Source organism: Ciona intestinalis, chromosome 7 (genome assembly GCF_000224145.3).
Source record: "Ciona intestinalis chromosome 7, KH, whole genome shotgun sequence".
Taxonomy (NCBI): Eukaryota; Metazoa; Chordata; class Ascidiacea; order Phlebobranchia; family Cionidae; genus Ciona; species Ciona intestinalis.
The window spans coordinates 5,033,824-5,047,129 of record NC_020172.2 but is presented as its reverse complement, the minus strand read 5'-3'; the positions used below and the strand labels follow the sequence as shown (position 1 = coordinate 5,047,129).

The following is a 13,306-nucleotide window of genomic DNA, read 5'->3' as shown; positions in this document are numbered from 1 at the left end:
TATCATAAAGATCTTATACTTACAGCCGCCTCCAGAAGTACTACCACCTACAAAGATAAAGTTTAAATCACCTTTACAAAAAATATATCGAAGTCAGGATAACCTGTATACACATTGTTTCGTTTTTGTGTTTTAGAATTTTTGTTTTAGCAGAACATTTGTAAGTTCTAATAGATTGGCACAGACTAAAGCATTTATCAGTGTAAATAATAATTTTATGTACAATTTTGGCATTTTTACTGTGGTACTGTTGTAATAACAATAAAAAAACTCAGTACCTAAAATACCTGTTACAATAGAAAACAGTATTAGTAGCTTGAGTAAGAAATGACATTTATAGTAAGACATCATTGGTCAAAAATATACTTTAAAATATAATAAGTATATATATAAAAACAGTCAGTTGACTCAAATTAGGGCAACAAGAACTTAACCTATTTAAAATAGATCGCATTTTTTTACTTGCGACTTGAAAATTTCTTATGATAACACATTTGGTCAAACAAGTATGATTTACCTTCACATGAGATTATGGTGAAGTACTTAAGGTCGCCCAGTATGTCAGAATGCTCTTCTATTATATCTTTGACTTCTTCCCTTAGCTCTTGTAAGAATGTCCCATTCTCCAATTTGCGACGAACTGTACGTTCTTTGTCCGGTTCAGTTGTAATATCAAATGCAATGCTACCACGGTAAAATGGTCCAGCTTTGTATCCCATCTTGTATAAGCCATAACCGACCACAGCTACTGAACCTCCTATGGCCAACAAACCCGACGTTGTGGCCAAATGCATTGACTTGCAACTGGTATTGACCACTAGCATTAAGGACATCAAGATTCACTCTGATTATTGGTGGAGGTACTACGTCACGAACATCAACTGTGTCATATTTAAGATAAAAAGCATTAAATGCATGCGTACTGTTAATACATGGAAGTAGGTTGTAAGTGCTAAGATACCTATGCAACTGTACATGTTTAATTGCAATTAAAAATGCATACCACGGATTTATGAAGAAGACTTATGTTAATCATTTAGGGCTACAAACATCTACTTTACAATATTAAAGGTGACATCACAAAGTAGAATATACAAATAAAACAACAGAACTTACCATTCGATTCAGCCATTTTCGCAAGAAAGTTGAAAACACAGATAAGTGTTATTCAGCTCGAACCTAAAATAAGATCCTACAAACAGGGATCTGCCTTACAAAACAAAATGACTGACAGACAGACAACAAAGACCCTTTTTAAATATAAGTTTTTATAAACGATTGGAAAATGTCCCAAACAAAAAGATTGAATGACACCTAAAGTATGAAACCTAAGCTGAGGAGCTTTGACCATTAAGGAAAAAAAATATTAATAGAAATGTGTGGACAAGGGGGGTTCGGAGGAAAAGCATTGCTTAAACGTTTAAATTATCAGCATTTCCTTCAATATTTCAGTATTTTTTAAGGTTAAAAGTCTGTGTCTCTTTTTATACATGTAAGTAAGTCAATAAACAGCTTGCAATTATTTTCAAATACAACGTGCTTACTTATTAGAGCTCGGCTCTCTTGTTATTTATTGGTTTCCGCTAAAAAAATCTGAATTGCGTGCAACCCCGTGGTGTTTCTACCAAACATATACCAATTATTAATCGTTTTATCTTAATATGATACACAACAAATACTCACATACTAGATTCTAAACTTCACATTTTTCAAACTAAAACTCCGCACCTATTCTGAAATTTCGGAAACTAAAACTCAACACATATTTTGAACTTGAAAAACTCCACACAGTCCGTTATGCGACCGTTGTCAAGTATTACGGTTCTGCTTCTGCCACGTATAATAAGGAACTATGGTGGGTAGCCAAATAAGGGCAACCAAGCGTTCAACCATGGACTGCAGTTACTAGGAACTTTGGCAACACACGCGCACGCGCACGCACAACGCAGCACCTGCGGCTTATTGTGCGAATAAACGAGCGGCGTCACGTATCAACGAAACAGTAAGGACAGCGGAGTATTAGCAAACTCGTATAAAATATGCTTAATTTGGGCGCGAAATGACAGCAGTTCGGTACTCTTGTGTTCTTATGACTCGGAGTGGAATATTTCAAATAGTGGGGGAAGACGGGACACCTTTAGCACATAATATGCAAATACCCTGATCGTGTGAGGATAGGGTGGTTTATCATTTTTTGATTGTTCTTTGTTTACTACTAAATGCGACGATAAATAGAATGAAAAGGTGTCCCATCTTCCCCCACCCTACTACACAAAGTGAACGTAACTTAATACAGGTATAATATCCAACACAACTCCATGGTGGCTGCATTTATTTCACAAAATATGATTACGGTTCAAACACTTTTGGACCAATCGGGCTAAAATTTTATAATTTTGGAAGAACTAAAATATTTTCACCGGTATGAGAATTAAACTGCATGATGATGTAATAATGCTATTGTTGTTAATATTGTGGAAAATACAATTATTGTGACATCATAATCACAAATATGCAGTAGACGACAGATATTCTGGTTATAGATATATATGCGAGAAATCTGAGTAGGTTTAAACTCTTTCAAACAAATTTAAAGACTTATTTAAGTGCTTCATGCATTCCCCTTATTGGTAACATCCCATAACAGCAACATTTAAGAAAGCGAACATCCCATAACAGCAACATTTAAGAAAGCAAATAGATTGTAAACTTCACATTTTTTAAACTAAAACTCCACACCTATTCTGAAATTTCTGAAACTAAAACTCAACACATATTCTAAACTTGAAAAACTCCACACAGTCCGTTATGCGGCCGTTGTCAAGTATTACGGTTCTGCCACGTATAATAAGGAACTATTGGTGGGTAGCAAAAGAAAAGTAACCAAGCGTTCAACCATGGACTGCAGTTGCTACGAAATTTGTCAACACACGCGCACGCGCACAGCGCAGCACGTTGGGCGAATAAACGAGTGGTATCACGCCATTGATTCAGAATTTTTAAGGTTGAAAGTTATGTACCTGTTAATACATGTAAGCAAGTCAATAAACAGCTTGCGCAACGTGCTCCCTTATTAGAGCTCTGCTCTCTTGTTAAATTGTGCGCAATCCCGTAAAAATCTAAATTGTGCGCAACCCGTAGTGTTTCTACAAAACATATACCAATTATTAATCGTTTTATCTTAATATTATACATAACAAATACTCACATACTCACACACTAGATTGTAAACTTTACATTTTTCAAACTAAAACTCCACACCTATTCTGAACTTGAAAACTCTACACAGTCCGTTATGCGGCCGTTGTCAAGTATTACGGTTCTGCTTCTGCCACGTTGATAAGGAACTATTGGTTGGGAACCAAATAGGGGTAACCAAGCGTTCAACCATGGACTACAGTTGCTAGGAACTTTGGCAACACACGCGCACACACACAGCGCAGCACGTTGGGCGAATAAACGAGTGGTATCACGCCATTGATTCAGAAATTTTAAGGATAAAAGTATGTGTACCTGCTAATACATGTAAGTAAGGCAATAAACAGCTTGCAATTATTTTCAAATGCAACGTGCTCACTTATTAGAGCTCTGCTCTCTTGTTATTTATTGGTTCTTGCTTAAAAAAATCTAATTTGCGTGCAACCTCGTGGTGTTTCTACCAAACATATACCAATTATTAATCGTTTTATTGTAATATTAAATATAACAAATACTCACATACTAGATTCTAAACTTCACATTTTTCAAACTAAAACTCCACACCTATTCTGTAATTTCTAAAACTAAAACTTAACACATATTTTGAACTTAAACAACTCCATACAGTCCGTTATGCGCCCGTGATCAAGTATTACGATTCTGCTTCTGCCACGTATAATGAAGAACTATTGGTTGGGAACCAAAGAAAAGTAACCAAGCGTTCAACCATGGACTACAGTTGCTAGGAACTTTGGCAACATACGCGCTATCGCACACGCAGCACCTCCGGCTTATTGTGCGAATAAACGAGCCGCGTATCAACGAAACAGTAAGGACAGCGGAGAATTAGCAAACTCGTATAAAATATGCTTAATTTAGGCGCGAAATGACAGCAGTTCGGTGCTCTCGTGTTCTTATGACTCGGAGTGGAATATTTCAAATAGTAGGATGGGGGAAGACGGGACACCTTTAGCACATAATATGCAAATACCCTGATCGTGTGAGGATAGGGGGTGGTTTATCATTTTTTGATTGTACTTTGTTTACTACTAAATGCGACGATAAATAGAATGAAAAGGTGTCCCATCTACCCCCACCCTACTATACAAAGTGAACTTAACTTAATACAGGTATAATATCCAACACAACTCCATGGTGGCTGCATTTATTTCACAAAATATAATTACGGTTCAAACACTTTTGGACCAATCAGGCTAAAACTTTATAATTTTGGAAGAACTCAAATATTTTTACCGGTATGAGAATTAAACTGCATGATGATGTAATAATGCTATTGTTGTTAATATTGTGGAAAAAATACAATTATTGTGACATCATAATCACAAATGTGCAGTAGACGACAGATGTTCTGGTTATAGATATATATGCAAGAAATCTGAGTAGGTTTAAACTCTTTCAAACAAATTTAAGGATTAATTTAAGTGCTTCATGCATCCCCTTATTGGTAACATCCCATAACAGCAACATTAAGAAAGCGTAAATTAATTTGAATTTAAACGACAGGTTTATTTACATTTCAATCATAATTATGTGTTTGATTGAATCGGATACAATGCTTTATAACAATAATATGATAATAATATTTTCGGATTACTGTCTCAAATATTTGGTCACCAGGTGGAACCAGAGGGTCACTTCCCGATTTCTTTTCCGATCTGATAACCAAGAATTTTGTTCCAGTCGATTTTTGTGCGAGTGACCGGCAACTGGCGACGAAGAGCTTTGAAGGTGGTCGTCGACAATGTATTGTAATTGTCGTTTATTGCAAGCTGTGACATCATAAACAACGTGGTTACGTAATAATCACAAATTGTTTTTTATCGTTTATTGTTATGTTAGCCTTAAACCTTTATGTAGAAATGGGTAATATCTGGATATAAGTATGTAGTAATAATAACACGATGGTATAATTTTAAAACCACAAATTGTTTTTGGCTGCGCTGAAAAGATGCATAGACTGATAGAAAATAACATCTCCTGCTATTTTATATTTAACTGTGTTGCAATCTATCAAGTGTGGCAGTTGGTGAAACTAATGGGATGTTTTTAGTTGAAGGCTGTAAAATATAAACTTCACCAAGAAAAGTTGTTGAAGCACTGCATAGCATTAGGCAGCATGCAGCCAACTATACTGAAACACACACAGCTGAAATTTTAGAATACGACATAAATAACAATTGTAATGAAATGGGAAGATATTCTTACCTGGTAGTCGGATTCAAACTTCATAATAAGCTTTGTGACATCATCAGCAAGCTGTTTCTCAGACTGGATATAAAAATATTTGATGTTATTTGGATGTGCGCCTCTTGTTCAGTATCGTGGCTTCTTATACACCAGACACACATGTTGTATTCATACACCTCATGCTCACTGTTGAGTTATAACATGGGTCTCTTCTTATACACCAGACACACATGGTGTATTTATACACCTCATGCTTACTGTCAAGTTATAACATAGGTGTCTTCTTATACACCAGACACACATGATGTATTCATACACCTCATGCTCATTGTTGAGTTATAACACGGGTGTCTTCTTATACACCAGACACACATGGTGTATTCATACACCTCATGCTCACTGTCAAGTTATAACATGCGTGTCTTCTTATACACCAGACACACATGGTGTATTCATACACCTCATGCTTACTGTCAAGTTATAACATAGGTGTCTTCTTATACACCAGACACACATGATGTATTCATGTCCACCACTATAACTTCTTTCAGATTATAGCAAGGTATAGAGCAACCAGTGATATCATATTATATATATATGTGGGTGTTGAATACAAACAAACTACTTCCTGTGGTATCTTATTGTTCAGATGTTGTGCTTTCATATGATATGAGTTAAACACTTTACATTATCATATATTATCAGAAACTTTAAATAACTCTAAATATTACCAGCAAAAAAATTACCACTCTATATTGTGGTGTTGCTAGAAGACATAGACATAATAATATTTTTTCAAAAACTCTTTAAAAAATGAACAAAAAATATTTTGTTGAATCGGAAATCCAATTTAAAAAGTCAAAAATTAGATATTGAAAATTAGGAAAATACGGTTTATAGAAGTGAAATTCATACCATACGTATTGCCCCACACAAAACAAATTAATTGTTTTACATTAGGAAATTACTATTATGTGAAAAGATCCAGCAGAAACAAAGTCAATACATTGTTACCACTTACACTGACAGTAAGATTGTCTTTGCATTCCTTCTGGCTCACCAGCTGTACGTTGCCATCCTCGTAATAATGAACCTATAATTGTTATTGTTAGGTAACAATGGAAAAATTACAAAGTTAAACACATCAAATTAAAGTTAAATATGTTTTAATTGCAAATATAGAAAGTTAAACGGAAAGTTAACGCATCATATAGACGAAACATCTAATTATGTAAACTGTGTGTTTAAAATGTTAGCACAAAATATAAATCCATTTATAAAAAAAAAGTAATTGTGTTGCCCGAAGACACATCTGGCCACAATGGTAGCAGCATCGGGCCTCAAACCAGCCATTCTTAAGTTATAAGGGAGGCCGAACCACTGTGGCATAACACCAGACTCCCCAAATTTTATGGCTTGCCTATATATGTACATATATAAGTGCCCAACTTTGTAATATCTGGAAGGCAGTGATGCCTAAACAAATTTACAATTTTTTATGTAAATAAATTGCATCTCGTTTGTAACATTTACTGATTAACACAGTACGGAAAGATCCCGGGCTGGCCTGCCCACCCAGCCACCCCAGGTTCGACGCCTAACCCTATCTTTTACACACACAAGTCATGTAACACAACACACACCTGTGTCTTAAGTATCCCGACAACTTTAGCGTTTCCATCTTCGATAGTAATCTTCCACTCCGACCTCCACCTTCCATTCCAGAAGTTCTCGGGACTAAACTTGTGGTCCTCGATGCAAGCGATGATGGTCGTCTCGCCTCCGTTGGAAGTCCCATAAACCTTTTTGAAAATAATTGGATTTTGAGAAAAAAATAATTGAAGTTTTAAACCTGTAACTTTTACAGCACAGTCTAAAGAGAAATTTTATATAAAAATCTATATATAATTACCTAATAATTGGGGTAACAAATTAACCCGGGCAAAAATTCCAGGTGCCCTATAAATAGGGACCTTGCTAACCTACAATATCTAAAAATGATAAAAACTAACAAACGACTCATCAAACAAAACTGTTTCCACTCACAGTGCATGTTCCGTGTGGAAAATGTTCTTTAATATATTTGGCCAACGCGTTATCTATCTCGTTCCTCCAACTTTCTGCATTCGAATCCACATCTGCGGGTTGAATGTCGCTTATTTCAACCTTAGGAATGTTGCAACTGAAGAAAAAGTTTGATACATTATAAGTATAAGTAAATAAGTATGCATGTAAAACACATAAAAGGTTTAGGTTAAGGTTAAGTTCCCTTGTTACCACATTTTCATGACTAAAAGAGCGATGTTTATTGTTAAAAACAGGGGCTACTGATGACTATCTTACCCCACAGGAGTCACAATAGTATAATTAAATTTAGGACATGTGTATAAAGGAAAGGATCTGTAACAACATAATAGTAGGTTGGGGTGAGAATATAAAGGTTTATTGGGTAGTGTACAGAATTATATATTAGAATCCTCACAACACTAAAACAGGCGGAAGGGTGTTGTTAATTCATTGTTAAAAAAACAAACAAGAAAGATGTACTAACGGTATTCAGCTTATCACACAGTAATATAACCGATTTGTAGAAAAACAGTCTAGGTCAAATGTGTTTGCTACAAATTAGGCAAAAATAGATATAATAAAGTAGAATGTAAATATACTTCAACATTTCCTGAATGTATGTGGAGACCACCTTGTTAGATTAAAGCAGAGAAAGTTATTTATGTGGAAGTGAATCATACCAAACTTCCATACAAATACAAAAATTTAATATCATACAGTAGCCGATGGCAAGGTTTTTAAATAAGGTGCTGCATTAAGATGGTCTATTGTTGGATATTGGATCAAATTTGTTAAAACTTTTGAATCAAATTTGTTAAAACGTAAACTACAGATTTTTAAACTTTCTGCTACCACACAAACATATCCAAAGTATCCAAGTATAAAGTGGCTTAAAAGTTTAAGAACCATTGGCATAAAGGAAAAGCAGACGTTACGGTTCACCGCATACAAAGTACTTCTACTCACTGGAATGATTTCTTTGATCTTGGGTCAAGAAATCTGTTGTTGTCCAATTTACCGTGGTTTGTAAGAAGAACTTTCTCTTTGTCAACGGTAACCGGAGTAAACTGGTCGACTCTGTACTTAGAAAGTGACCTGCAAACCAAATAAAGGAAATAATAGTAAAGAAATTCACATTGTAAAAAAATACTATAAATTTAAGGACGTACAAAGGTGTTGGAGCAATAGGCAAATCTGACCTAAATCTTACATCCGAAAGGACCTCACCCATACGGAACAAAATGTACAAAATTAACTATGCAGCTAAACAGAATTGTGAAGGCAATTCACACAAAAACCCAAATATTCTAACCTAGTACATCAGCTCAAAAGCTAAATCTTTAATTTTTAATCTTTCTTGGCTTTGCCTCTTTTAGCTTCCACTATCAAGGTAGTAATATACAGTGAGCTTGCATTAGTAAGTCAAGATACTGAAGCATGATTGGAAAAGGCAGTCTCATTTGTTACTTTTACGGCCATTTTACCCAAAAAATTCACCCTTCTAATAACTTTCGCAAAAGTGTAACTGACTGTGCTAAGAATGGGAAGATATTCTGTAAAGGTGTGGACCTGTGTTGTTGCACAACCTACAGTTGGCATATTAACCCTGATACCAATATGTTTGTGTAATTATATATAAATACCATAAACTTACGCAGTCATGCTTTCTCCATGAGCACTTCCATCTTTGCTTAACAGATGCCGAACATCTGGGAATAATGAAGTTAATTTAATACAGTTTGTATAACAACCCTAATTTAATACAGTTTGTATAACAATTAAATTACATGTGTTTTCACAGTCAAACAAAACAGTACTGCTGTACTAGAATAAATATTTTTTCTGTAATATAATACTAACAAAACAATACACATTAAAAAAATAAATACAGAGAGCTTGCCTAAGTCAAGCATGACTCAAAAACATTGCTATCTTTTACACATTAGAGAAGCTTTAGCTACAAAGTGTAACAAATTCAAACGCCTGCCAAACGTTTTATTAAAAAACTGCAAAACATGACTGAATCTCAAAATGCAGTCGGTAGCTTTTAGCTAAATGATGACATGTGATACAGTTAATTTTTTCTATTTAAACTTTGAATAATTTTTTGTTCAAGGATTCTTTTACATTGTTAGTATTTCACTTTGTGATACTGAGTGTGTATTGGCCAAATTACAAAACTAACGTCAACTACTTACCACTAAACACAGTTTCTACTTCACCGGGAGGTGCATGGGTGATAAAGTCATGGGCAATCCGTTGCTGTGTGGTCAAAATATATTCAATTAGTTAGAAATATAAGGGAGAACAATAGAACATAAACATAATGCTTGTGAGAACATATACATAACATATGGAATAGAGAGAATATTGCACAGGAAATAGAATTAGTTACAAATATATGAGAAATTGACACAAGTGAAGAATCCTCCGGTACGTTACAGATTAGGCTGGTGGAAAGTGTTAGAGGTTGGTGGTTAAGGGTTGATGGTTAGCAGATTACATAAGGGGGGGGGGGAGGATTTTTCACTAGCCAAGAAAAGGTCCTAGTGAAGAATCCTTACCCCTCATTATTTGTTAACTACTACCCCCTATAACCATCAACCTCTAACACTTTCCACCAGCCTATTCTGCTATGTAGCGGAAGATTCTTCACTAGTGCCAAACAATCTACTACTAACATGAAATATATTATGAACAACATCATGAAAACAAACATGATTTACTCACTTTTTCGCTGTCACTGATTTGTTCCCCATAATCGGACATATTTCACCAAAATTAATCCTTTATGCTGTTTATGAAGCAACCAAGAGTTTACAGTTTATTTTTAACAATTATTTTTACAATCCTTAGCCCTAAAATGACAAATATATTCTCAATATTTATTTAAAAATTAAAAATTCGAAGGGAAATCTTTTTGCGGAAACAGATAACAAAACCGCAACTTAAAACGGATGAGGTCTGGAACTTTGTCAATTAAAATAAAACGCATTTGTTTTTTATTTTAATTGGGGTTAAGTTAATTTATTTAAAAAAAATAATTTTCAACAACTAAATTTGCTTAAAAATTATCTTCACAGTTTACAAACGGGTAATTTTATACCGAAAACATTAATTTTCTTTAAAATTAAGGTAGCGTTTTATTTTATTTAACAAAAAATTACATAATCTTGTTAGACCGACTTTGTCATTAATACTTAGTTATTTTTCCGCAATAAATTCAAAACATCGTTATTATCAGGTACGATTAGACCGGCCACCAGGTTGCACTCGTGAGCTATGCCTAAAAAACTAATATTTAATGGTCGTATGTGAACTTGTTACTGCCAAGGCATCTATTTGATCAGCATAAGACACATGTCCGTCCCCCTACAATGTTACATACACACTCCAAGATTATACATCAAAGCAACGCGGTCATTATCCTATTTATTCTCACGTCGGGCAATTCACAGATATGACACGGGTGTCTTATTGGCTATCACGGGCGGTGACGTCTAGTGTAGAGTAAGATGGGTGCTGTTAATACATGATGTCCCTATTGATATCTCATATTTCCGAATCCCCTATTTTAAGAATTAACAATTAACAAAGCTATTTTGAGAGTCGTGGGGATACGGTTATACAGTTCTGTAAATATTCTTTGTTTACTACGAAATGGGACTATAATAATAAAAACATGTTACCCCACCCTACTATACCTCGTGTCCGCTTGCTGGTCAGCATGTATACAAGTTTGTGGTTTTTTGTTTATTTTATTTTTTGTATGAACCGACGCCAATTTAATATACCTGCAAGCAGGCACAAGGTGAATGGAAACATCGCATGTGGTTTGTGATAAAACACCAGTGTCATAATTATAAGTTCGTTGAGCGATAATGACTATTGGAAATTAAGATCGGTTCATATTTTCCCCTTTAATCGACGTGTATTTTTATAATAGCTTGTCTAGCACCTAAATTGGGTGACTCAAAGACATTAACGTGGATAATTTAATCTGATTTTCAACTTTAAACATGATTTTCCCATTTAAATGTTTTTATATTTAACGCAAAGCCACTAAATCTTAGTCACATAAATACGGTTATTTAATAACGATGAGTCTATTTTAAGTGGCGGAATGTTTACAAATCTTATATTAAGATAAAATAGATTAAATACCGAGGAGTCGCTCGCTGATATAATCAATGTAAAACGCACGGTGGTCTTAAGTTTATAAATCACGATATTATGCTCATGGTTTAGTTAACGACTGTAAAAGCGGAGGCGGATATTTTGCAACTGTAGCCGTAAATTGACCGTTCTTTTAATCAGTAGTTACTTATTGGCTGAGTAAATGTGTTCTGTGAATATAAAACCAATTAGTCTTAAGTTATAATAGAATTTAGTATAAAATATATGGACCAACGTATATAAACCAGCGTAGGCTATATAGTATAAACTATAGACCAACGTGTTATAGGAACAAGTTTAAATAATGAGCGTTGCTATTGCTTTTGCATGGGGCATGGTGACTTGGCCGAAAGAGTGTGTTTTGGGGTTCATAAACCAATTAGTCTTGGGTTAGAAAGCGAATTTGGCAGAAATGCAAGGATATAAAGCAAAAAAATTTATCGCGCGAATAGTGTAAATATGATTGTGTATGTTTTGACTTTAAAGCGTGTTATAATGACTGCAGGTTTGTCGTTATTTCGACCAATTGATCTATAGTAGAGTGGGGGAAACGGGGCACCTTTAGCACATAATATCGAAATATCCTTTATAATAGTTTTATAATTTTTTGAATGTATTTTGTTTTCTACCAAATGGGATGGAAAATGGAATAAAAATGTGTCCCATCTTACCCCACCCAACTATAAATAGGAATCATCCTACTAAAATGTGAATACATCTCCAATAAGCGTTTAACTAAACCATTTTAGCTAATATGCTGACAGGTTTTGGGCGACTGATTATACCTTGTATTATAAATGCTATTAAATCCTGGGGAAACAAAATCTGCGGTTCCATCTTGCCGTAATCGCTTTAAAGTTGTTAATATGTAATAAAGTCGATTATCACACTTACCGCTGTTAATTGCTAACCACTCGCAACGATTATCTGAAAACCGATCTTGCGTGTGGGATGTCCAATGTAAAACCCAGCAGTGCTATTCTCATTACTGACGAGAGAGAGGCCATTGTGACATCAAAGTGACCTGGACAGCTGTTTTCTGTCGGATTCTGTTTCTCAATTAGGTCTAACCGTTCTTCAATATTAACTTCGGTCTGACAAATTGTCTGGCGGTTTTACATTGTCAAATCGTCTTCGTCTGTACCTTTGTACAATACGAAGGGAATGAGGCAGAAAAGGTCAGCAATGGTCGCCGAAAAGGTCGTTTTATAGAAATTTTCAGTTAGGCAATTTCTGTATAGTAAGTTGGGGTAAGATGGTACATGTTTTCATTCTATTTTATCGTCGCATTTGATAATAAACAAAGAGAGACAGAATTATACAACCGCATTCTCATGACTCCAAATAAGCGTTGTTAACTGTTATCGGATATTACGTGATAACGGGATCCATCTTACCCCGAAGTACTGTATTCAGTCCGGGTACAGTAGTGTTTTGTTTAAGTATTTCAAAAACTATACATGGTATTAGGTTATATAATGTAGTGAGGGAATATAGGACACTTTCTCATTCTGTTTTCTCGTCGCATTTGGTAGTAAACAAAGAACATTCAAAGAATTATAAAACCGTATTCTTACGACTGCCATAGAGTATAGACCGTTGTTAATTGTTTAAAATAAGAACACAATGTTTGGATATTATGTGTTACAGGTGTCCC

At 34.9% G+C, this 13,306-nt stretch overlaps 1 protein-coding gene and 1 long non-coding RNA gene across 2 annotated transcripts; both read right to left on the bottom strand.

Annotated features, from left to right (window-relative positions):
• Positions 1-447: 447 nt before the first annotated feature.
• Positions 448-1,238, bottom strand: LOC113474329. The gene is made up of 3 exons (XR_003395994.1): positions 1,117-1,238; positions 518-881; positions 448-479 (listed from the first exon to the last, which is right to left on the bottom strand). It is a non-coding gene; the product is annotated as an uncharacterized LOC113474329 (long non-coding RNA).
• A 3,607-nt stretch (positions 1,239-4,845) lies between these two features.
• On the bottom strand, positions 4,846-10,308 carry capza (beta-actinin I). The gene is given in 9 exon segments (NM_001278958.1): positions 4,846-4,988; positions 5,425-5,487; positions 6,428-6,499; positions 7,050-7,208; positions 7,453-7,588; positions 8,440-8,568; positions 9,128-9,182; positions 9,672-9,735; positions 10,204-10,308. Coding segments are annotated over 9 exon segments (855 nt in total). The 5' UTR covers positions 10,243-10,308; the 3' UTR covers positions 4,846-4,850.
• Positions 10,309-13,306: the final 2,998 nt, after the last annotated feature.